Genomic DNA, 26,717 nt, shown 5'->3' on the forward strand with positions numbered 1-26,717 from the left:
CAGCTCCTAGGGAAGCATGTGCAGCCAATGTGCTGAGCTCTTTTGAAAATCTGGCCATGAATTTAGGTGACTAAATGGGAGCTGAGCACTTGAAAACCTGGTCCTGACTGCAAGTGCTGAACCCTTCTAAAAGTTCTGTCCGTGGTCTCCCATCTCCTTCTCATTTGGGTCCTGATCCAAAGTGCACAGAAGTCACTGAAGGACTCCTATGGGTTTTGGATTAAGCCCGTAGGTGATATTAGGTTTATTCTGACATATACATACTATTTGAAGTCAGATCAGATTTTGGCATTTTTCCCAGTAACATGACAGCTACTAGTGTGTCCTTTCTTTTTCTAAGGTATTGATAACATGCATGCCAAATAATATCTACAGCAACATGATCACTATTCTGACTTTGTAATCTTAAATACTAACATAGAACAGCTTCTTTGAGTTACTGCCCCATGGATGCTCCACCAGAGGTGGTGTGCACACCTGTGCACTCTTGATCAGAGAGTTTTGTCAGCAGTGCCTGCAACTCCGTGCCTGCGTCCCATGCCTCCTTGGGCACTGGTATGAGGGCATATAGGGAGGGGTTGACCCACCACCCCACTACTTCCTTCCAACCACGCTGGCTTGAGATGGAGTTTGCAGTGTCCGCTAGCTAGCTGACACAGCTGGTTTATTTTTTATTTTATTTTGTCTTATCTTGATAGTATTCTTTATTCCTTTTTTTATAGTACAGTCTTGTGCTTTTGGGAGGGGGGAATTGCCCTTTCCCTTTTTTCTTTGCAATCAGGGCCTTTCTGCTCTTGGCTCCTGCCAGTCTGTGGTCTTTTCTGGTAGGTTATGCCCAATAACCTGGGATTCCAGTTCTGCCAGACTTGCCACAGGTCTCTTCTCCTCAGTAATGAGCACTCCAGCTGCCTCTGCTATGTTGGAGGGTCTCGCATCCCAGCCAAGTGTAAGATGTGCTCCAGCTTCAAGAGCAGGAACCAGGAGTATCTTGATTCCCCGTCCTCCATACATCAGCCTCAGTCACTCACAGCACTCCAGTGGCTTCCTCAGCTCTGTCAAGCAGATACCATAGGGCAGCTTTGGTCACCCAGAAGTTTTCTAAGTGTAGAGACCCCACTCCCCTGAAAGAGAGACCAAGAGGAGGGAAAAGTCACCACTAAGACCAGGGAGCAAGGAGACCTCATGTCCCAGTGCAAGTACTGCCAAGGCTGTCATGGTACCAAGATGCTGGCACCACCAAGAAAGTCTTCTACTACTAAGCTGCTTGCCATGAAGCCTTCCAACAAGTAACCCCATGTGGCTGCTTCATCGGATCAGACTTCTCCAAATTGAAGGACCCCTGAAAGGGCAAGGACTCTTTACAAAAGTTGTCTTCACCCCACCTGGTACCATTTCCCTCTACCCATAGCTATCAAAAGTATACAGACCAACCATCTGTACCATCTTTGGTACCATCCAGGTTCCTCTCTCATGAGGACCTCTGGGTTATGGAAGAGCCCTAATCCCCTCTGTTGAAGAGTATGCGGGGGATTTCCCACCAGTGCCCACTAGAACCAGCATGTCCTCCAGCACTGTCCCATACTCATACAAAGATTAATCTGTTGGTTACAACATGGCTGCCCATCTCTCCTCAGTCCCCTGTACCCATCCGAGCATGAGTAGTGGCGCCTTTAGCTTCTCCACTGGAGACAGGAGAGGACATTTCCTTGGACTCAGCCTCCATTTAGGATTCCATCCCTTTCGAATTCCAGACTCCTCCTTTGAGACCCCTGTAACCAGTCAGCATATGACCCATCACCTTTGATAGGAGAATCTCTGGGTCCCACTCCTTTCCTTTATGCCCCCTCTCAGTGGGCCTTATTGAACCCTTGGACCCCTTACGATGACCAGCTCTATAGGGTGCCCTCATGCAAAATGACCTGTGAAGATCAACAGCCATCGGCACTTCAGGACTTTCTTCCTCAAGAAAAGTCTCTTGAGAAACAGGACTTAAGGGTAGAGGAGGAGACACCACAATCCTCCTCCTGTCCAGACAAGGCAGCTCTGCCTCCTCTGCCATCCTACACAGATTATTTCAAGGCTTTTCAAGACCTAAAGAAAGGCTTTAGTGAATCTGTTTTCCAGCCTGTACTGAGTCACCTGCTCAGCACCCTCCTCTGTGCTGAGATACTACTCATAAATTCCCTGACGTGGAGCACCCATAGGGATAGTAACTCAAAGAAGAGAGGTTACTTGCCTTCTGCAGTGCCTGGAGTTCTTCGAGATGTTTTGTCCTTGTGGGTACTCCATCAACTGCTCTCCTTTCCCCTCAGCTTCGGAGTCCTGCTGGGCTTCGAGGTTGAGAAGGAACTGGAGCAGTGGCAGGCCTTTATACTGGAGCACAAAGAGTTGTAAGGGTGCAGGCACAGACCCGTGAGCACTGATGACTAAATGGGTGTGCACATTGTCTCATGGAGCATCCATCTCGAGGAACTCCAGTTCCTGGACAGGTTAGTAACCTCTCATTCTTAGTAACTGTTGGCCAATGGCGCATGATACAAATGTTTGCTGTGGTTTTCTAATCACATTAGTTACAATAATACTTTTTATCTGAAAATTCAGGGTCCATAGTAATGTTAATCTAAAAATGAACATGAAGGCCAAATCAACAGAGCTGAAGTTCTCCTTCAGATCTCAGCCCCAACCCAATGAGAGTGGATCTGCACTCAGATGACTACAGTAGGCACAAATTGTACCTCTTCACTCATTAGATCTATTCCTTGTGTAGATTCAGAATCCTCTATTCAGACTTTGGGGGATGGGAGGAAAGATTTTGCTGCTTTTTAGTCCTGCTAGGCCTGCAGAGCCAACACACAGCTGGATTCTGATCTTTCTTGTGCCTTGAGGAAATTGTTTACTAGGTTCCAATCAGCTACACATGTGCTACACAAGGCTGTCACTGAAGACTGTGAGGTTTCATGGGAGTAAATGAGGGCACTGTTTGGCCTATAGAACCTTTACTACCAGTGGCAGTGCACCAGGAGGAAAGAAGCCAGCTTGATTATCTGGTCCCAGCATGAGTTTTCAGTGTCAATAGTTAGAAACATCACCTGAAAATGAAACACATTTGCTAGGGAGCCATTGCAAGACAATAAATCTAGATCCCTGGCATTTGTACTGGGTTTTTTTTCATAATGGGACCGTACTTTAAAATAATAGCACTAACACTGTTAAAAAGTTTTCAAACGGGATGTTTTTTCATTGAAAAATTACCTTTATTATATGAAAAAAAATTGTAAAATTCTGTTATCCTAAAAAAAATTCTTTTGCCAAAAGTCTTTTGTGACATTTTAATTGGAATGTTTATCGACATTTTTATCAAACATGTTTGAAACAGGTATTGAAATGGATATCAGCATTTTTAATTTGCCAAAGACATTTAGGTAATGCGCTGGTTAATATCCTTGATAAACAAATTTCTATCAAACATTTCCAAAAAATGAAAAATGAGTCTGTTTCACTTGATGAAACAGAAACACATTTTTGAAAAAATTGAAATGCAGTCTGAAATTCTTGATTTGAAAAATTGAAATATATTCTGTGTTGTTAAAATTCTTCCACCAGTGCTCGACAGCACTTTTTTATCACAGCACAGCCTTGTGAAATTTTTCTATATATATTTTCAGGTTTCAGAGTAGTAGCCGTGTTAGTCTGTATCCGCAAAAAGAAAAGGAGAACTTGTGGCACCTTAGAGACTAACAAATTTATTTGAGCATAAGCTTTCGTGGGCTACAGCTCTCTTCATCGGATGCATGCAGTGGAAAATACAGTGGGGAGATTTTATATACACAGAGAACATGAAACAATGGGTGTTACCATACACGCTGTAAGGAGAGTGATCAGGTAAGGTGAGCTATTACCAACAGGAGAGAAAAAAAACCTTTTGTAGTGATAATCAAGGTGGGCCATTTCCAGCAGTTAACAAGAACGTCAGAGGAACAGCAGGCTAGGGGGAGGGGGGCGGGAGGAATAAACGTGGCGAAATAGTTTTACTTTGTGTAATGACCCATCCATTCCCAGTCTTTATTCCAGACTCCAAGGAGAGACTGCTGAATTGGAATTCATTTGCAAACTGGATACAATTAATTTAGGCTTGAATAAAGACTGGGAGTGGGTGGGTCACTACACAAAGTAAAACTATTTTGCCATGTTTATTCCCTCCCCCGCCCTACTGTTCCTCTGACGTTCTTGTCAACTGCTGGAAATGGCCCATCTTGATTATCACTACAAAAGGTTCCCCCTCACCCCCATTTCCCCCCACTCTCCTGCTGGTAATAGCTCACCTTACCTGATCACTCTTGTTACAGTAAGAAGAAAAGGAGTACTTGTGGCACCTTAGAGACTAACAAATTTATTTGAGCATAAGCTTTCATGAGCTACAGCTCACTTCGTCAGATGCATGCAGTGGAAACTACAGTGGGAAGATTTATATATACAGTGTATTGTCCACTGGGGAATGCTCACTATTAGCTGGAAAAGGAGTTTTCTCCAGATATTTACAAGGGTTGAAAATGATGTCTAAGCTGCATTGTAGCAAATTGTGTTCCTTACCAACCATGAATTAACTCCTTCTCTCCCTATCCATATTCCCTGAACTGAGGATGTGTGCGGCCATGGACCACATATGCCAGAGTGGAATATTATAACATCCTCAGGGAAACCGGGTTTTGTTTTGGTTCTTCCAAAGGATTTATCTTAAAACACCACTAGACCTATGTATGTATGTATGTGTGTGTGTGTGTGAAAGCTGCCATGTTGGATTGAACCAGGGGCTTCCAGAGCTAAAAGCGAAAGCTGCTACAGCTTGAGCTAAACAGACAAGGGTCCCTAGCTGGTGCTGTAACAGACTCATATTCTCTGAGGATCGGGTGCAGAGTGGGCCCTGTAACATACACTCTCCAGTAGGCTGCATGTGCACATATGCTGGTTTGGTGATCTTGGGGGGATATTGTGGCAGCTCTGTCTAAAGAGATCATGGCCATTTATAGTGTACAGAGGACAGGAAGCAGGGAAGATTGACCAGTGTGTTTGCTTACGGTATGGATGTTGTTAGCCATTGGAAGTTTGCCAGGTGTATCTAATACTCAACAGGAATCAGTGTAATCTCTTTCTCACCCCGCTTTTCTTTTCAGGAGCCTGCAATTTTGGAAGCTCACTGCAGCTACCTCACCTCTGGTTCCTCCCTCGTGTTGTGCCTGCAGAGACAGAATGCTGTAAAGAAGCTGGTAGACTTATTGGGGCCAGAGGACCCTACGCTGGCTCAAACACTAGACCCATGCTTTTGGAGGGCTCAGTACGGTGCCAGCTCAGTCCAAAATGGATTTTACGGTGGGTCTCCAAGTTAAGAAAAATTTATTTGAGGGACTCACATATGCCAAGAGAAACAAACATACACTGTTACTATTTCTTCAAGCATTGTCAGTCTAGAGCAACCCTTGGGAGGCTCCTCCACACTGCACCAAAGCCCAGAAGCCTGTGGAAAGCTTTGGCTGTTGTGTAGTGGCTGTGCAGAATTCTAGGTAGAGATGTATAAACAGGCATAGCCCCATTGCAGCCTCGGTTCTGGCCAAAGCCATCAAAGTGGTAAGTCAGAATTCCCTTTGATCTCTTGACTTTCAACTCTGTGGTCTTCTCATCTTTCTCCCTAGTTGGAGTTGGTTGTCAAATACCTAAATCAGATATTAGACACATGAGTAGTTTTTAAAATAAAGCAGGTTTCAGAGCAGCAGCCGTGTTAGTCTGTATCCACAAAAAGAAAAGGAGTACTTGTGACACCTTAGAGACTAACAAATTTATTTAAAGCTTATGCTCAAATAAATTTGTTAAAATAAATCAGTAAGCTTTAGAAGGCACATGGATTTTGGTTCCATAGGTACCATTCTCTAGCCCCATTAGGTTAATTAGGTTTTTCTGTTTAGTTCCACTCCATGTCACCAAATCACCCTCCTTCCCCATCCCTCTCCTTGCTGGACTTGAGGGCACTCAGCAGATTGATCTGCATGTTCAAGGTCAGGATGATGACAGTCTCCTTCAGAGCTTTTCTAAATTCATAAGGGTGGCTTGCCGCTCTCTGCTTCAAAGACTCATACTTCCATCCATCCGGCCAGCTTACAGATGGGAAGTATCTTTTCTGCATCCAACAGGATCTGTGCCAATACAGAGTTCTATTGTTTGGCCTTTCTGTTACATACACAGTATTTACCAACTGCCTCATTCCGACAGCAGCTCCCTTGCAAAGAGAGAGAATCCGCATCTTCCCCTATACGGATGCCTCAAGGAATGCAGTTCATCCTTCAAGAGTTGTTCGCTATTCCAGTCCTTGGGTTTATGGATAAACCAAGAGAAATCCGTCTCCACTTCCACTCAGACCATCCCATCCATGGGAGTGACTGAAGATTAGGATTTACCTGCCTGAAAGATTTGAAGAAATACTCAGAACTGTTTAATTAGCGCAAACCCATCCTGAAAACCCTACTTCTCAAGTTCCTAACAGGTTGATAGATTTACATATCCTGAAAACTCTGTGAATGAGACCTCGCCAGGCATGGTTCAAAAAGGTCAAAGTATTTCAGAAAATCAGAGTATCTCCTATGAAGTCTGGAGTTCATGCTGACTTACATCAGCTGATGGTTTGGCCCCAGAGTGCCTATTCCTCAAGAGATCACACAGCCCACACAATGTTTGCAGAAGGGTCCCTTAGAATCACTAGTCCCATCCATTTCCTCAGTCACATAGCTGGGCTAGTTGACACCCACAATTGGTGTACACCTGTATGCAGACACCAGATTACACACCAATGTACTGGAGCTGAGACTAATTTGGCTGGCACACAACAGCTTCCTTCCACACATTCCAGGGAAGGCAATACAGTTGACAGTGTACTCTGTAATTTGTCAAGGCAGGGCAGGATCCACCCTGCTGTGCCAAGAAGCAGTCCATCTTTGGAAACAGGGCATTCATCAGTTCATCATACCCCTCCTCCAAGCAAGGAAAAAGCGCTTGACACACTGAGGAGGAAAAGCAGCATTCAGCTTGGACCGATCAGCGATCAAGAGGGGATTACCCAAGAAGATTTCTTTGCCATATGAAAAAACACCAAGTGCCCTTATGTTTGCTCCAGACAAAGGCAAATTTCTGGCTCCCTGCCAGATGTCTTCTTAACAAACTGGAGCAGACACTAATTGTGTGGGTTTTCTCCCATAGCAGCAGTCCCTAGAGTAGTCAAGAAAAATCAAGCAAAACACACAGGTAGAATTCTGCTGATGGCACCAAACTGAGCCATGCAGTTTTAATATTAGCAGTTGACCAACCTGTACCACTTCCTTCTTTTCTGGACTTTCTTTTTCCACACCAAGGTCCAAGGGTGTCTGATGCCCTGTGGCCCTGCATCTTGTGTGATCATTTACACTTGTGCAAAGGGGCTGGAAAAGTCTCCTGTTCTGATTTGGGAGCATTTTACACCCACTCTGCAGAGGTTTAAATGACTTTCACAAGGTGTAGGCCAATCAGGCTTAAGGGCTCTGCAGCTGGCAGCATGACTTACGCACCAGTGATCATTATATTATAAACTGCTGGGGCCAGTGCTGTCTCTCACGTTATGTCTGTACTGACTGAAGACTCCGGGAGCTATTGTACCACAAATAAATATTCATATTTTGAGTCTGTGCAGCCTGCAATGGTGACCATTCTCCAGAGGGTAGCAGGCTTTGGTACAGAGAACTGTTGCATCCCAGAATCATGGGTCTGCCCCGACATATCGACAATCTGCTTGAATTCCAGTCCAGGGGAATAATGTTTCTTTCTCCAGTGTCTTCCAAGCAGTGTAAATACAGCCTCACAGCACTCCTGTGCTGTACGAAAATCTCATTATTCCTATTTTGCAGAAGGGGAAACTGAGGCATGTGGTGGTTAAATGACTTTCCCAGCACCTCACAAGTCTGTTAGTGTCACATCCAGGATTGGGACCCAGACCTCCTGCCTCCCAGTACTGTGCTTTAACCACAAGTCCATCCTCCTCCTCTTGTGTCCCCCCCACCCATATTGTCCCCCTCTCCAAAATCCTGACATCATCAGAGGTGCAGAGTGGGGCATGATTAAATAACACATTATGCCTCGTGTCTGAGCTGTGCCTGTTGATGAAAATACTGAGCCACTAAAGTAATAACAGAGTGACTATCTCAGCTGTGTTCCCAGTATAACTACCTGTTGTAGTGGTGCTTGTGATGACGACAGCTATGACACTCATTCCCTCTGGGAGTGGCTGATATTTAAAGGGAAAGAATTTACGCTACTGTAAGTTATCACCACCAGTGTTACTGAGATCATTAGTAGCTCCCTCCCATCCAATAACACCTGACTGATGTGATCTAGACAGCATGGGAGCCATGGTAGTGGATTATCACCGCAGTGTGAACTGTTTCACTGATTACCTCCAATGAGTCCCATTATTACCCTGCTAGGAAATGAAAGGAGTCTTGTTTTGTATGAAGAACAAAGCTGAGAAATAATAGAGCAAAATCAAAATACCAAGAAGACAATGAAGCAAATGTAAATATCATGCTTTTAAATGTTTGCGGTGACTGTATATAACAGCTGCCCTTTAAAGCAATTACTTCAGTGAGTTGCACGCCATCAGTCTTGCAGGTAGATGAGTGTGAGCCTACAGAATGTTTAATTCCTGGCCTGATAGAATCCTCTCCTTGTGTCTGTCTGTCAGGCTCCAGATCCTATCACGCTGCTGTCCGAGATATGAAGTTGTTTTTTCCAGAAGGGCTGTGCTGTGCCGATTCCTGGGTGCTAAAGGAAGAAGAGGTAGGATTCTGCCCTGTCCTGAAGAATGTCCTGCTCTATCAGAGCAATAATTGTGGCCCTAGTACCCCAGGACTCTGATCCTCTTCCTCTTTATATTCCCTATGGGAAGGAGCGGTGGAAGTACACTAAAAGTGGGGTGGCCAAAGGCACCTGAACTGTGTCCCTGCCCCCCTGCACTGCCCCTTTCCCCTGAGCCCCTGCCCTCGTCCTTGCACCGCCCCTTACCCCCTAAGTTCCCACCCTTGCACTGCCCTTTCCCCCGAGGCCACCCCCACTGCCCCTGCGCCCTTGCTTCTACTCCCACACCACCCATTCCCCTAGAGCTCCCGCCCTCGCACTTCCCCTTCCCCCCATGCCCTCGCTCCCGACCTCGCACTGCCCCTTCCCCTGTGCCCTCGTTCCCACCCTTGCACCGCCTATTCCTCTTGAGCTCCCACCCTTGCACTGCCCCTTCCCCCCGCACCCTCGCTCCCACCCTCGCACCACCCATTCCCCTAGAGTTCCCGCCCTCACACCGGCCCTTCCCCCCATGCCCTCACTCCCACCCTTGCACCGCCCCTTCCCCCCGCACCCTAGCTCCCACCCTCACAACGCCCACTCCCCTAGAGCTCCCGCCCTCACACCGCCCCTTCCCCCTGTGCCCTTGCTCCCGCCCTCGCACCACTCCTTCTCCCGTGCCCTCATTCCCACCCTCGCACCGCCTATTCCTCTTGAGCTCCCACCCTTGCACTGCCCCTTCTCCCCGCGCCCTCGCTCCCACCCTCGCACCGACCGTTCTCCTTGAGCTCCCGCCCTCGTGCCACCCATTCTCCCTGAGGCCCCACCCTCAGACCGCCCATTCCCCCCAAGACCCCACCCCCCACTTGCTCCTCTCCACCCCTTCCCCCATTGCTCACCCTTATGGCCAGTAAAAAGTAGAGGGGGGGCATGGTCCCCTGGCTCTCCCTGTTCTGGTACCCCACCTATGGGTGCCTTTTCCGTCTACCTAAGCATTGACTGTGGTAAAGCTTTTGATACTGTCTCACATTACCTTCTCATAAACAAACTAGGGAAATACAACCTAGATGGAGTTGCTATAAGGTGAGTGCATAACTGGTTGGAAAACTGTTCCGAGAGAGGCGTTATCAGTGGTTCACAGTCAAGCTGGAAGGGCATATCGAGTGGGGTCCTGCAGGGTTCGGGCCTGGGTCTGGTTCAGTTCAATATCTTCATCTGTGATTTAGATAATGGCATACAGATCACACTTATAAAGTATGTGGACTATACCAAACTGGGAGGGGTTGAAAGTACTTTGGAAGATAGGATTATAATTAAAAATGATCTGGACAAACTGGAGAACTGGTCTGAAGTAAATAGGATGAAATTCAATAAGGACAAATGCAAAGTACTCCACTTAGGAAGGAACAATCAGTTGCACACATACAAAATGGGGAAATGACTGCCTGGGAATGAATACTACAGAAAGGGTTCTGGGGTTCATACTGGATCACAAGCTAAATATGAGTCAATAATGTAACACTGTTGCAAAAAAAGCAAACATCATTCTGGGATGTGTTAACAGTAAGCAAAACACAAGAAGTAATTCTTCTGCTCTACTCTGCACTGATTAGACCTCAATGAGTATTTTGTCCAGTTCTGGGTGCCACATTTCAGAAAAGATATGGACAAATTGGAGAAAGCCCAGAAGAGAGCAACAAAAATGATGAAAGGTCTGGAAAACATGACTTATGAGGAAACATTTAAAGAATTGGGTTTGTTTAGTCTGGAGAAGAGAAGACTGAGGGGGGACATGATACCACTTTTCCAGTACATAAAAGGTCACAAGGATGAGGGAGAAAAACTGTTCTCCTTAATCTCTGAGGATAGGACAAGAAGCAATGGGCTTAAATTGCAGCAAGGGAGGTTTTGGTTGGACATTAGGAAAAACTCCTAACTGTCAGGGTGGTTAAGTACTGGAATAAATTGCCCAGGGAGGTTGTGGAATCTCCATCATTGGAGATTTTTAAGAGCAGGTTAGACTAACACCTGTCAGGGATGGTCTAGATCAGGGATCTCAAACTCAAATCACCATGAGGGCCACATGAGGACTAGTACATTGGCCCGAGGACTGCATCACTGAAACCTTTTCATACAACAATACAAAAGTATAATCAAAAATGAAAAAAATGAAGAGTAATATAGTATGCTATTAAAAGTCAATGTATTAACTTTTTTAAAACTGTAAACACTTGTAACTATTCCTTATGTGGTCAGTAACACTGATGATGATCTACACTAACAGTCTATCAACATAGCTGTAATGGCAGGAACTTTTTAAAGTAACTATTCATACAAAATACAGTGCCCCTTTTAACAAACATTCTTCCCAACTACTCACAGCAAAGAATCATACATGCTGAACTTCATACCTCAGACTGCTCATCTAGTCCATGAGGCCCCACCCCTGCCCCACCTCTTCCCACCCCTTCCCCAAAGTCCCCGCCCCAGCTCTTCCCACTCCCTGCCCCTTTTCCAACCCCTTTCCCAAATCCCCACCCCGGCCCCGTCTCTTCTCCACCTCCCCCCCTGAGCGCGCCGCATCCCTGCTCCTCCCGCTTCCCTCTGTTTGGTGGCGGGAAGTGCTGGGAGGTATGTGGAGGAGCGGGGGACATGGCGTGCATGGTGGGGAGGGGAACTTGGCTGCTGGTAGAGTCGGTGCCTATGAGGGCCACAGGATATAACTCTGTGGGCCGTGTGTTTGAGACCCCTGGTCTAGATAATACTTAGTCCTGCCATGAGTGCAGGGGACTGGACTAGATGACCTCTTGAGGTCCCTTCCAGTCCTCCAATTCCATGATTCCTGCCATAGAGCACTAACATAAGCTGACCCAGAGTATCTGACTGGTTTTTCTAAACTGGATTTGAGGCCAATTACACTGAGCAAACATGAGTGCTCTGGTCTGAAGATTTAGAACCAGGATTCCACAACTGAGTCAACAGGGGTGTTTCTTGAAGTGGCTTACTGGCAACGAGAGTCACAGACAGCAGCAATCCAGCCTCTCCGACATTCAGTGGGTAGAAAACAAGAGTCTGATTTGCCAAGCCACTGAGCATCTGCAACTCCCATCAACATGAGTTAGACATGGAGGTATGCAGCATTCTGAAAATCATGCTCCAGGGCTTTTCTTGAGGCACAATACTGAGGAAGCTAATTAAAGTGTTATGGCATTCTCCCAGTCCTTCTGCCCCATCACCATACAATTGCACAGAGCCACAGAAAGCTGCAGGGAATGACGTGGAAGAAGGATTTTTTCTCAGGGCTTTCCCTGAGCCACATGAATTTCAAGAGAATCCCATTTGCAAAACAGATGGGAAGAAAAATACTTGGTAAACATTTACTTGGTAAGAAATACTTCTCTGGGTGGTTGTCTTGCAAGAAATACTGCGCTGGAGGACCCCTGTTAGAATATATAACACCTGGGGGATAAGGAGCCTCATCCTAGAACAAAAACCCAGTCATCCCCATCCCATTCCATTTCATAGTAGATTCAATGTTGAATGCATGGGTGGAGAACCAGGCTTGCATTGGGGAAGGAGCAACTGAAAGCCAGGTGAAACCCTGCTTCTTCAAATTGCATGCAGTACATGGCATGGGAGATTCTTCTTCTCTTTCCATATATGGAGTATTTAGAATAAAACACCTGTATGAACTATCTTTCTGCTCCCAGCCTCTTGCTGGTGAGATTGGGATGAGCTGGGAGTGTTGCAGAGGCAATGCACTTAGTTTGCTCTTATATACAAAGGTTGTATGTGCCTCAGAAATCCTTGCCAGCTCCTGTCCAGAGGATATATTCAGGCCCACTCCAGCAACCTTTCCTACCAACTAAGGAGTGTAACTGATGGGCTGTAAAAGAAGTCCTGTCCAGTCCTCCCTGGCTGGGAAGATGTTAGCTGTGATGTAAGGCCTCAAGAGTAAAGGACATAAAGCAGTGGGAAACGAGAGACACTAAACCTTCAAGAAAGACACAGAAGTACCTTGGGGAATATAGAAGAGCAAGAGCTCCATGCACAGACGGAGAGACTCCCCTAGCCTGAGATTAGCCTGAACACTTCCTATTCAGGGAGTGCTTGGAGATGGGAAAACAAGGCAGCAAAGGGCTAGGTTTTACAATGACAGGTTTCAGAGTAACAGCCGTGTTAGTCTGTATTCGCAAAAAGAAAAGGAGTACTTGTGGCACCTTAGAGACTAACCAATTTATTTGAGCATGAGCTTTCGTAAGCTACAGCTCTCTTCATCGGATGCATACCGTGGAAACTGCAGCAGACTTTATATACACACAGAGAATATGAAACAATACCTCCTCCCACCCCACTGTCCTGCTGGTAATAGCTTATCAATGCTTTTACAATGAATTGTTGCACTAACCATCCACCTCAAAATCAAAGGGTTCACATGGGAGTTAGGAAATAAATTAAAATGCGATGGTTCTGTCCGGCATGGGCATTTATCCAGATCCACCATGTGGTCTGCAATCATCTGCAGTCTCTGTTCAGAAGAGTTTCAGCCTCTGAAATAGCTCTGTGGGGTCCCAAACTGAGGTGCACAGGCACAGCTGTGTGAGATCTTAGGGCTGCAATAGCCAGGGGCTGCAGGTCAGGGGTGATGTGTGCTGGCAGAGCTGTGAGGGGGCTCAGGGGCTGAGAAGTAGAGGATCACAAAGGGCTGCTGGTCAGGAGGACATGTAATGGTAGACTTGTGCAGCCTGTACAGCGATTGGCTAGGTTATGTCGGGACTAGCTGCTAGGCCTGCACTTTCATAAACAACACTTTCTCCCAAATGCATCTGTCCTGAAAACATTACAGACAACACATTGTTAGTGCCTGCCACAGAGGGATAGGCTAGACAAGGAGGCCAAACTGGATGATCACAGTGGTTCCTTCTGGCCTTGGAATCTATGAATCTGTGACTGGGAACAGACAGTTATCAGCAACCTCTCCCCTCTTCTAGCAGGAGCTCCTGTTGTTTCCCCATTGTCCCCAACTCCCCATTATGCCTTCATGCTGGCTCTTCCCATCTCCTGCCTGTGCCCTGCCCTTTCCCAGCCTAAAGGAGAGAGCCACACAGACACAGCCTCGGGGAGAGGCAGGTCACATCAAGAGAGTGGGTTGGTTAGGAAAGTCCAAACTAGCTCCTCATGAAAGTCCCAACATGACCTGCCTCTCAGTGACCACAAACCCTCCCTTTTCCCTATCCTGGGGGCCCCACATAAACCCCAGATCAGTCCTGTAGGTGGTGCACACCTGGGAATTAGCCAGTGTCATAAAGGTTGAGAGGCAGGAAAAGGCAAGTGGGAGGAGGGGAGAACCCAGTGCTTAAAGACTGTGTTAGATGGACCCTTTCTTTGCTTCTAGCTGCAAAAGGATGGCACCAATCCCTAGGACATACAACATATCTCCACACAAGCTATTCCTATAATGGCACCATCTTAAACAGTGGGGCCCTTTACCTGTCATATGTACCAGCACTGCAAGGGTTAAATGGTTTGGGCTGTCAGGAACTTAATCCACCAGTGAAAAACAATTTAGGCTGCCTGTAGCTAAAATGAAATGAGAAACCTTTACTTTCTTGGTAGCTATTCTGATTTTATTTTCCAGTATGATCCTCGCATCCAAAGAGTTAGGGAGCTAGAAATGCTACCATTATGCCAGTGGGTTGATTCTTGGAGACTAGAGAGTCTGGCCTGGGCAAGGATTTTGGATGCAGGATCTTTAAAAGGATAACAGGGCGCCATCCTGAATTAACCACAAAGAAGGGGTAATGCATGCAGAGCGTTCCTTCAGCTCCCAACTATATGACTGGGCCTTTCCTAGGCTGGCAATTACAGGTGTATGCAACATCCTGACAAAACACTTCTCAGCTTTCCTGAATAGCTGTTTACAAAGCTTCACCCATCCTGATTACAGAATCACGGAAGATTGGGATTGGAAGAGACCTCAGGAGGTCATCTAGTCCAACCCCCTGCTCAAAGCAGGACCAACACCAACTAAATCATCCCAGGCCTTTGTCAAGCCAGGCCTTAAAAACCTCTAAGGATGGAGATTCCACCATCTCCCTAGGTAACGCATTCCAGTGCTTCACCACCCTCCTAGTGAAATAGTGTTTCCTAATATCCAACCTAAACCTCCTCCACTGCAACTTGAGACCATTGCTCCTTGTTCTGTCATCTGCCACCACTGAGAACAGCCTAGCTCCATCCTCTTTGGAAACCCCCTTCAGGTAGTTGAAGGCTGCTATCAAATCCCCCCTCACTCTTCTCTTCTGCAGACTAAATAATCCCAGTTCCCTCAGCCTCTCCTCATAAATCAAGTGCCCCAGCCCCCAGATCATTTTCATTGCCCTCCACTGGACTCTCTCCAATTTGTCCACATCCTTTCTGTAGTGGGGAGCCCAAAACTGGAGATAATACTCCAGATGTGGCCTCCCCAGTGCCGAATAGAGGGGAATAATCACTTCCCTTGATCTGCTGGCACTGCTCCTACTAATGCAGCCCAATATGACGTTAACCTTCTTGACAACAAGGACACACTGTTGACTCATATCTAGCTTCTCATCCACTGTAATCCCCCGGTCCTTTTCTGCAGAACTGCCGCTTAGCCAGTCGGTCCCCAGCCTGTAGCAGTACACGGGATTCGTCCATCCTAAGTGCAGGACTTTGCACTTGTCCGGTTTGAAACTCATCAGATTTCTTTTGGCCCAGCCCTCCAATTTGTTTAGGTCATTCTGGACCCTGTCACTACCCTCCAGTGTATCTACCTCTCCCCCCAGCTTAGTGTCATCTGCGAACTTGCTGAAGGTGCAATTCATCCCATCATCCAGATCATTAATGAAGATGTTGAACAAAACTGGCCCCAGGACAGACCCCTGGGGCACTCCGCTTGATACCGGCTGCCAACTATACATCAAGCTGTTGATCACTACCCATTAAGCCCGACAATCTAGCCACCTTTCTATCCACTTTATAGTCCATTCATCCAATCCATACTTTTTTAACTTGCTGGCAAGAATACTGTGGGAGACCAATCACATGATGTGCCTTTCCCCTTCCCTCCTGCAGATTTGTAACATGAAATGTGACCCGATAGTCAGACCGGAAATCAGCAAGCGGCACAGGATTGTAAAACATGAAACAAGAAGGCAACTCAATTTCCTGGGCTCCAAGCAGCAGCATAGTCTAGGTAAGGATATGTAGAGCTTGCTCATTATAGGCCTCAAACTGCTATTGATTAGTTGGCCAGCAAGACAAACCATCTGGTGTCAGCCAAAGTCGCTCTTGATGTCCTTTCAGAAAGCAGAGACAGTTCGGAGCTAGAAAGAACTACTCAAAAGTAGTTCAGGCCTGTTAACCCTTTGAATGCCAGGCCTTTTCCATGGACTTCGGATCAGGGCCCATGTGCCTCATTAGCATGATGAGCACACTTAAGGCCACATCTTCTCAGCTGTGCCCATTTTCCTGCCTTGCACATTAATAAGTAAGGGACAGGCTGCACAGAGGCATGGGTCTTAACTATCCCTCAGCGTGGAGGACTAGACCTAGCCCTTAACTTTACTCACTCCCACAGGTCACTTCTGCTTGTGCCAGATTGTTCTCAAGGAGCTGCAGGAATAAGGTATTGGTAATTCTGTGCATAAGGGGGAGCATGCTTGGTGAATTGATGGCTCCATGCACTGCTATCTGCTGGCTGTTTGCTGACCTTCCCACCTGGGGATAGTTCAATCAGTGACTATTTTCCATCTAACATTTCAGCTTGGGCAGATGGGAAATGCAAAGGCATATCAGACAAGGCTGCTTGAGAGGACACCATCAGGGTCTCTCCAGTCCAGGCCTTTCCTGGCAGTAGTTCCCAGCCCTTTCTCATAATGCAGAACTTTTTTCTGAGTAGTTGCACAGTCGGAAAGGGCCAGGTTTATAGCATAGGTCCCAAACTGTTGATCTGTTTCCTGATTTAAAAGAGTTATTGCAAGTAAAACACCTCCCTGAGGAGCCGGGGGAATGCTTTGCAAGCTGCATGCAGCACTTTGTTTCCTAGTCTTGGCAGCGAATCCTGGAATCTATCCTGCTAGCTCCCGGGTGCTGTTTCGTAAATGTCACACCTTTACTTTGAGGTTGTCTAAGTAGAGTGAAGAGTAATGAAATATATTGGATTGACACAATACACCCATATGTCAGTTTCTGAGACAGTCTCCAGAGTGGGACTGTCCTGAGAAGGCAAGGACATGTGGCCACTAAACCATCAGGCACTACAGTAAGTGCTTCTAGTAAGTCAGATGCTGCATCCACGTCTTGGACACTAGAGGGCTCTATTGCACACACAGAAACCTGTTCCTTTGGCTCCTGTTCATCAAATCCACAAAGCTTTTGCCTATACAAACAAACAGATTTATCATAGGGAAATATGAAACACACCAAACTTTTCGGCTTCTGATCAGAATGACATGTTTGGATTATAAAACCAGATGGATTAACAGATTTGTTTGCCTGGAAGAAATTAAATGGAATAGTAGCTCATGTAATAAATCAGGCGCTCTCCTGGTCTGATGTCTCTGAAAATGGGGTCATTACTACTGTCTAACTTCTACACACCACATACACGCACGCACACACCAGTTCAGCATCTTGGGATGAGCAATCACATCTGCAAGCAACTACACAACATAACATTGCATGAACCTCTGATCCTTGTGTTATTTAGTTTGTTTGGGGGAGGAGAGGGTGTTTAGAAGGTTTTTTTTAAAAAAAATGTTAAACAACAATCTGTTGTGTTTTGATCTTTTCTCATCAGACCTGCCATTGCTTGATACACTCTGCCAAACCACTTGCCTGATACTTCCCGGGATAATCCTTCGGGGTTCAGAGCGCCCGCCTTACCTTGGACTGCTAGACCAGTTGATTGGCAGAGATTTCACAGTGACAGGGATACGGCTCACCGTGCTGGACAAATCACAGGCTCACCTCATCTCTGAGACACTGAGCACTGAGGGGTGCGATGTTTCGACAATGGTATGGAACAATGGAGCTACTCCTCCCTCTGCCCCCCAAACAAGAAGAGCCATTTGCTAGTCTATACAGTTTTTAGTTTCACTTAATTGTGACTCCTGAGATGGCAAATCCCTGTTAGGCCTTCGAGTACATCCCCCTATCAATGCATGATTGTGCCTTATTACACTTGCTTGTCTTGACTCCAGGCTAGTTATAATTACAGGGGCATCCCCAATTTCTCTTGGGAGTCTAGGCCGCAGGTTCAGGGAGGACGTTTGCCCTGATATATACAGCCTCTATTTCCCTGTTGTTAATTTCACCATTAATCCCTATCTCCCTTTTGCTATGCTAACTAATCCCTCTCTCTTCTTGGTGATTATACTCTTGATTTACTGGGAGGAGATTTTGTCCCCAGCCGCCTAGTTTTCGCTTAGCCAATCTAAGCATATTTAACTCTTTCATAGGTTTTACTCAGAAACCAGACCCCCAAGTCATTTTAGTTGCTTATCTCTGAACTCCCTCCAGATTGTCACTAGCTTTCTGGTGCTGAGGTACCCAATAGTAATCTTCAGGATAGTCCAGTGTGTTCACACATAGCTATTCAGAGCTCGATCCTGCAAAGGACTGAGAACTCGAGCCCTCCTCTAACAAAACACTTAAGCACATGCTTAACTTAAGCATGTGAGGACTGCTGTTGAAGTCCATGGAGCTATGCCTACTTATGCCATCTGAGGATTTGACCCCCTCCCTGGCTGCTGTATGACAGACACACCCATAGAGGGAGCTGACTAGAATGAAGCAGGGAAGTGGACTATACAAGAAAGTGCTGTCAGATGCACAAAGCAAACAGTGGAGCGAAATGAGTTCCCTGGAAGTGGCTATAAACAAAGGACTGTCAAATGCACACAGTCACCCAACTGAGAAAATACAGACAAATATTTTTGCCTCTGACCTTTTAGCTTGAGGGGTCTTAGCTATTACTGTAGCAAGAGCAGGTAAGATATTTTCTAAGCGTGATTTTTAAACTGACACTATCCCTTTAAAGACAGGTTTCAGAGTAGCAGCCGTGTTAGTCTGTATTCGCAAAAAGAAAAGGAGGACTTGTGGCACCTTAGAGACTAACAAATTTATTTGAGCATAATTTATTTGTTAGTCTCTAAGGTGCCACAAGTCCTCCTTTTCTTTTTATCCCTTTAAAGTACGTGTGTATAGAAGAGCAATTACATCTAGCAACCAATTAGACTAAGCACCATCCTGTTTCCCTTTGGTTATCCCAAGAATACAAGTCCCTCATGCGCCAGGGAAGATCCCCAGCTATTATAGGAAAGACAAAGGGGTGGGTAGTATGATGGAAGCCAAGCAGCACCAGTAGGGTTGCCCAGAAATTATTTTCCCCAATCAGAGAGGAATGTCTTCAAACAGAGTTAGGCTGGGCTGGTATATTTCCACACAGGCCTGATCGTGCTGAGCCAAAGGGAGTCATTACAGCAGTCACTCTCCCCCTGCCAGAAGGAGACAGGTCCTTCTGGGAACTCCCTTTCCTCCTGCTATTGCAGTCTGAGTAACACACCTGAGGCCACAGTTTCTTTTCAATACCTCAGTTTGCCTCTCGCCCAGAGAGAAATGACTAGGAAAAATGTAAAGCCCAAGGTGAATGAGTAACAACTGAACTCTGGTGGAGCAGGCATTTCAAAGAGCATGCTGCCCCATCGCTTTCATCCCCCCACGCAGCGCGCAAGGTGTTCCTTGTGCTGTCAGCAGCCAATCGCAGAGTTACTTAAGTGGTCTTAGTACCAGCCTGGTGTTCTTCCCTCCCTTGCAGCATTCCCTGTTGGACGGGGCATGTCTGGTGGTAGCAGCACAGCGAGACAATGCCATTATTTGCTTTGAGTCCCTGCTGGACAGGTAAGCAAGGACAACACCACATCAGCCAAATGCCAGAGAGCTCTTGAGCTAATCATGGGGCTGGGTTGTCTTCTCTGTAATTCATTTCCAGTTTAGCCTCTCCTAAGGGCAGTTACCTCGCAAAGGCCACACATTTGTCATTATTTATTGGGGCAGGGGTATGCATCAGCATGTTAGAGAGTTTTTAATTTCTGAAGTCACACATCCTAAACACCCCAGCCAGGTGCTGGGGTCTCTCAAGGATGCAGTAAGGATGGCTTTGGGATTTTATTTTGCAAAGACACAGGGAGTTCTCCAAAATAAAGTCTTGCTTTGAGAATAAACTGCTGAATCAATAAACTTGCTAGGAGAAAATCTGTGTAGATTCTGCATTTACCATGGAAATCCAATTTCAAACAAACACCAGAGAGTGAAATAAAAAATAAACCTGTTCAATAAATCACCACAAATGCCTGGTAGAGGAGTAAATATGCTAAAACAAACAGAACCCCCCACGGGGACTGATTAGTGGAACAGAATTATCATCATACCAATTAACCCATTGACCCCAGGAGGCAGAGTTTCTCAACACTACAGGCTAATATTTTGCAATGTGATGTGCAGTTACATGCACCTGGCTTCTTCTGATGGCTCTGTTGTGCCAAGAACTTGGCAGAGCTCACGCATGAGGGTCATCACACAGCACAACAGGCCAATTCACTGCTGTGCAGCATCCCCTTGGATAACACCATCAGGATACTGCTCTTATTGAATGGACACACAAGAATGCTGGAAAACTATCAGATCTTTAAAAATACATTGGTAGGCCATTTGGAGACATTGGCCAGCTATGAAGGGGATCCGATGTTGTCACCCAAGCTCAGTACCTAGTTGTGGGAGCTGGGAATCACCCAAGTGACTTAGGGAGCCTCACTGATTTTCACTGGGACATTAGTCTCCTAAATCAAGGTGCTTTTGAAACTCTTACCCAGCACCTCTAGTCCTTGTCCTCTGGCTGATTCAGGCTTTGATTGGCTTGAGAGTGGGAGGAGCGAGGACTAGTGGAGACCTCTTGGTTCTGAGAGTGGCTCCAGAAGGCTTGGGTATTTGGGAAAAAACTAAAACTAAGTCCTTTAGAATTTCCCTGTGTGAGATCTTTGCTTTCCACCAGAGCTTCTCTGTTTCCCCCACTTCCCCAGAGACTCTGTTACATCACTGGTCATTACCGTTTGTCTGAGGGATTATATTTTAAGAGCCTCAATCCATTTATACAAAGCTTTGTAAAGCCCTGGATTTATCTGTGTAAAAAATTTCAGCAACAGATGCATATGGCCTGAGCTGCTGGCAAAGAACATACCCCTCCCCTCAGCGAGGTCATTTGCAGACTCTGACAGCCTAGACAGCAGAGTAACATTTGCTTCTCCCTTGCTGTTTTTTCTCTCTCCCCAGTGGCCGCTGGCAGAAGCAGGCTGTGCTGGACTGCATGCAGCATCTTCTGTATCCCCAAACAGAGAAACAGGCAAGTGGAGGAGGCCCTGGTCCACAAAAATAGCCATTTTTCTTTCCATTGTGTTCTGCTGGCTGTAGATTAAGAAAACAGCTGTAGAGCTGGTCAGAAAACAGCTTTTATTTTTGGTGGAAATTTTGAACAAAAATGAAACTTTCTCTTGATGAGGGAAGGAGGGGTGCATCATGGGAGTCCCTGGTTGTGGTGCATCAAGGGAGATGTCGTCTGGCCAGAGATCTCAGCCCATGGAAGAGAATGAGAGCATAAGGCTCCCAAACTGCAATTTCCACAAGATGCTGCGGTGCCATTTTGAATAGAAATATATTGTCCTTTTGGCAAAATAGCACAGGTTTTCACATAAATCAGATACTTTTCATGAAAGTTTCATTTGGTTGAAAACCTAATTTTCCACTGAAAAATAGTTTTGATAGAAAATCTTCCACTTGGCATTAAAATTCTAGAAGTCCTCACGCTGATCAGGTGGGGGAAGGGCAGTGAGCTCATTAACCCTTTAAATGATGGGCTGGCTGGCTGTTTTCTCAAGAGCACATTGCAAACATGGTTTGTGTCAAGTAGCTCCAAACCAGACAAGAGCTTTGGAGGCAGGGTGTTGGCTGAACAAGGAGTGTAAGGGGTATAAAGAGCTGGGACTGCATGAGAAATGGTAGCCAGCAAATCAGCCTGTCTGGGAAAGCAAGGGAGAGTGTCAGATGTGTTGGCAACATGGCATAGCTCTCATTGGAGCTGACAACAGATGGCAGATTTTCCCCAAAATCAACATTCAGCACCAGCCTTCTAAGGGTTAAGCCTCAGAAGATACAGCTGGGACGGCACCCCCAAGTCTGTGTTCTTGCCAAGGTGTGAACTCCCACAATTGGTGCTGTAAAGCTGTAGTTTCCAGCACCAGGTGTTCTGTATTGCCCCTGACAGGCAGTGCAGGTCCCCAATGCTGAACTGAGAGTGTGATACAAAGCCTGGGAAGGTCTGCAAACTCAGCTCTTAGGTAGCCCATCTTTAGAAGCCAGCTACGAATATATAACACCATCATACCTGCTGCTGCCAATGGTGGTCAACTGTTGCCATATAATGTGCCAGGACAACAGTTCTGGGCTGTCCACTGGTATTTGGGATACCCTCTGATTTGCTTTGGAAATTATGTTGGTTGTAGCTGTCTGATATAAAATCTCTTCTGTCTTGTGCCAATAAATGGGCAATCAGCCCATGATGAAGAGGCTTGGGATGTTTTCTGTGCCAGGACAAGTTCCATTGCTATACATGTGTTCAGCCCAGCCTCTCCACCAATCAGCATATTGGGCCCAATCTCATTTCCACTGAAGGCAAGGACAAAACTCCCATTGATTTCAGTGGAAGCAGGAGCAGGCCCACTGGAATTTGCCGATGAGGCCTTCAGCTTTGTCCTGAGAAGAGCAAATGCAGCATTTTGCAATCAATGTAGAAAATAGTGCCCCCTTGATGACGGTGCCAGCCATGGTGCTTCCTGCTGTTGGATAGAGATGCACAGTGGGAAATACCATCTCTCATTGTCAAGGGGTCTTTTGCTCAGGTAGCTTTAGAAATGATGGAGCAAAACCTGAGGAGCAAACTCCTAGAAAAATGAGTTTAAACTGCTTCAAAGGATGTCCCTGGAAACTATGTTTGACCCCCTGGTCCCTTGCTGATGAATTTACGAAGTGCCAGCCAGACCTCCCAGGTCAGAGCTAATGAGAAACAATACGATGTCAGGCAAAGGGCAGCAGGGCTAAATAAGAGAAGCTAAGATTTACAGCAGATCACTTGAGCAGAGCTGCAGCCTTCAACAGTGGAGCTAAGTCACGGACAGTACTGAAAAGGGATTGCCCATTTGACTCATAGTCTCATAGACGTCAAGGCCAGGAGAAGGGACCATCATGATCATCCAGTCTGTCCTCCCGCATAGTGCAGGCCACAGAACCTTGCCCACTCACTCCTGTAATACTCCCATAACCTCTGGCTGAGTTACTGAAGTCCTCAAGACTTCAAGTTACAGAGAATCCACCATTTACTCTAATTCAAACCAGCAAATGACCCATGTCCTACACTGCAGAGGAAGGCAAAAAACCCCCAGGGTCTCTGCCATTCTGATCTAGAGATGTCCTTCTGAACCCCACGTATGGCGATCAGTTTTAGACCCTGAGCATACGAGCAAGAACCACCAGCCAGACACCTGGGAAAGAATTCTCTCTAGTGTGATGGATGGGCCGTCTGTGTAAGGTACTATGAATCATTAGGTTACCCTTTAAGATCGTATACCAAGACCAGGCAGATGTACTGCACTGCTCCAAAAAGAGAGTGGTGGCTGCTTTGTTTTATGAGACTCACTCGAATATGTGGGGAAGGAATGCTATTTCCGTATAGGATTCTGCTGCCTTTTCTGTTTAACAAAGCACATGGTAATGTGTATGTATATATCACACTGGAATTGAATTGTCAGGCTGGGATGACCTATACCTTGGTTAGGCACTTCCGTGCACTCTGATTGGTTTTGGCCATCTGATTTGCATAACTGCGGACACAGCTATTTCCTACTAGCTGTATGCTAAGTAAGAGCCCTGCTGCCCCCCGATCTAGCCGCTGTTAGCCAGTCAGAGTGCTAAGTTTTGCTTGGACATTGTACAGATATCAATAACTGTACAGCAAATGTGCAAACTTGCCTCCTCTGAGTGACAGCTCTAATCCCACAGCTCTGCCTGGCTCCCGAACCCTCTGGGAGTTTTTCTGCTGCGAGCCAGCAGCCAAGATGGCTGTCTTAGCTTCTCCCTCCCTTCACCTGCATCAGAAAAACTCTATGGAATAGAAGGGAAAAAAACAGACATGGAATAGAAGGGAAAAAAATACTAGCAAGCGAAGAGACTGGGGTTGTGAGAGCAGCGAGTGGGGGACTTTTTCCAAAGCACTCTGGGGAGATCCTCACCCCCACTCCAGCCTCTTTGTGCCAGGTGAAAGGGGTCAGACCACTGTAAAGGGACCCTAAAAGTCCCATATCTTCCAGGAGAAGGATTCCCCTAGTGCAGGCCCTAGGAAAGACAGCCACAATGCTATCTTCCAAGGATCTTCTTACAATACCTGGCATATGGACATGTCGAAGGCAGGGCTGGGGGCATGTTGGGGGGAGCCTCAGCAAGTAGCATTGCAGGGATGCTGGGCAGTGCTGTGGCCCAAAGGGCATCCCCAAGAGGCTGCCAAAATGTAGACAAACCCTGAGGTCTCTCTGTAACTCTGGGGGCTGTAGAGGAGCCCAGGATGGGGAAGGCACTAAGGTGGCTTGAAGCCAGTTTAGCTGCCCACCCCCTGGGACATGAGCTCTGTGCTGCCCTTCTGAAAGGCACAGCCCAGAATGTCACCCTCTGACTCCTAGCTCTCTTCAGGCCCCATCATGCGCTCACTGACTTGGATGGGAGTCCATGAGACAGGCACTCCCTCTGTCCCAGTCTCCATACAGGTGAGCAGGGCCTTGTCCCCCAGGTCTTGCCTGGTGTCAATGACCTGACTGCATTATTTGCCCCCAACCTGTCCCTCTCCATTCCTTTGGGAAGCATCAGGAACAAACCCATATGGCAGCCAGCCAGACCAGTAGAGCCAGGTTGGGGTTGGAAGGAAGGGGTGGGAGGAAGAGGAGCCTAGGGGATGTCTTTAGATGATTTCCCACTCAGCACCTTGTGCATGTCATTTTTGCTTCTCTTTCATTGAAAACATGAGCCCTGAAAGTGTCTGTGTCATAATAATAACTGGAGGGTGTTTCCCTTAGAATCATAGAATCATAGAATATCAGGGTTGGAAGGGACCCCAGAAGGTCATCTAGTCCAACCCCCTGCTCAAAGCAGGACCAATTCCCAGTTAAATCATCCCAGCCAGGGCTTTGTCAAGCCTGACCTTAAAAACCTCTAAGGAAGGAGATTCTACCACCTCCCTAGGTAACGCATTCCAGTGTTTCACCACCCTCTTAGTGAAAAAGTTTTTCCTAATATCCAATCTAAACCTCCCCCACTGCAACTTGGCTAGGCTAGCCTTCTGCTAGGCTAATCCACCCCTCTGCATCAGGATGGATTCAGCCCCAGATACACTTATTACCTGGTACACAGACAGTAAAAGCTAGCCTGCCCCCACCCTGCTTTCTTTTCTCCCCAGGCTGAGGAGCTGCTCTGTTGCCTTTTTGACTCCTTGACATCCAACAGCTTCTTCCGCATCGAAACCCTGGATTCCTAGTCAGGATTTTCTGTTCTCCTGACCAGCCCAACTGCAAATCCTGTCATGGTATCAGTACAGGTGCACGCCCTCGGGACTCCACTGGTAGAACAGCCTTGTAACTATTTGTTATTAAAATGTCAGGCCCAGAGTGTGGTATTTGCATCACTAAGTTGAAGTAGGGGGTGATCAGAGAAATAATCACTCAACACTGGAGCCATGGTTTCGAGTGCATGATTCGAAAGGGAACTTGTCTGTGCTGCACAAAGCAAATTGCAGAGCATTGCTTCATCTGGAGAACACTTTGGAGGCAGAGTACATGCAAAGAGTAGAACTTTCTCTGTGCTTGTCATTCTGTCTATTCCCCAGGAGCCATGTGAACAGGTATGTGGGACCCAAAGGAAACTGGGAGAAGATTCCTTTTTTGCTAATCACCAGCTTGTCCCTTGTGGAAGGGCCTGCTGCTTTCCTGTCTGGGTCAAAGGTCAGCTGCAGGCAGGGGAGATGGGCTGTGGCAAGAGTAGGGAGGAATCAGCCTTATAGTACAGCAAAAATTAATCATTTGAGGCCCTCTCATAATTACTCTGAATGTCTGAAGATTCCCATAGGGTCATTTTAGTCAAATCTCCTGTTGTGGACACAGCAAGGACAATTCCGGTGTGCTAACTCATAGCATCATGGCACATAAAAGGAGGACAGTTATTTGCTGAGATTTAGTGCAAGCTGTATTTCTTAGGGCATGGTTTTACTGCACTCCCTGCATCTGGCTGTATGAGGACAATTGGTCTGCAAGCAAAGCAAGGTACATAGGCCCTGCTCCTGCTCCCACTGAAGTCCATGGTAAAACTCCCATTGAATTCATTGGTGTGTGATCTGGCTCATAGTCACTGGCAATGCCCTTTGACCACACCTCTTGGCTTGCGCTGTTGATCTACTGGCAGGGAGTCTGCCCTGAACAGAAGTACACAAAAATCCTAGGGTGTATTAATAACTTCATAGGCCCATAAGCCGGAAATCCCTCCCATCCATATATTAATAAAAAGAAACATGGCAGCAGAAACTTTCCAGCTCCAGCATTTGTCCTGATGCGGGTCCTGCAGTGGACTGCTCCCCAGAGCCATCCCGCAAAAGGTCCTCTTAGTATGGACCCAGGATGTCCTGTGGCTGCTCTGGCGGCATAGCCTCTTCAGTTACCAGCCTCAGCTCTAGAGACACTTCTTGCCTTTCATCTGGCAGC

The 26,717-nt window shown here is 46.6% G+C and overlaps 1 protein-coding gene across 11 annotated transcripts in view; it reads left to right on the forward strand.

Moving 5' to 3' along the window:
* Positions 1–25,621, forward strand: part of DNAAF8 (dynein axonemal assembly factor 8) — a 151,494-nt gene extending 125,873 nt beyond the window's left edge. For 7 of the 11 annotated variants that reach the window (XM_073362825.1, XM_073362826.1, XM_073362830.1 and 4 more), the window contains 7 exons: positions 5,172–5,367; positions 8,756–8,850; positions 15,946–16,066; positions 17,672–17,889; positions 19,691–19,773; positions 21,202–21,271; positions 25,424–25,621. In XM_073362825.1, the coding sequence (XP_073218926.1) occupies positions 5,172–5,367; positions 8,756–8,850; positions 15,946–16,066; positions 17,672–17,889; positions 19,691–19,773; positions 21,202–21,271; positions 25,424–25,501 (861 nt within the window). In that variant the 3' untranslated portion in view covers positions 25,502–25,621. Of the gene's footprint in view, positions 1–5,171; positions 5,368–8,755; positions 8,851–15,945; positions 16,067–17,671; positions 17,890–19,690; positions 19,774–21,201; positions 21,630–25,423 lie in introns of those variants that run through there. The other 4 variants (XM_073362831.1, XM_073362829.1, XM_073362833.1 and 1 more) reach the window with 4 other exon arrangements.
* The last annotated feature ends 1,096 nt before the right edge of the window (positions 25,622–26,717 follow it).

Source organism: Lepidochelys kempii, chromosome 10 (assembly GCF_965140265.1).
Source record: "Lepidochelys kempii isolate rLepKem1 chromosome 10, rLepKem1.hap2, whole genome shotgun sequence".
Lineage (NCBI taxonomy): Eukaryota > Metazoa > Chordata > Testudines > Cheloniidae > Lepidochelys > Lepidochelys kempii.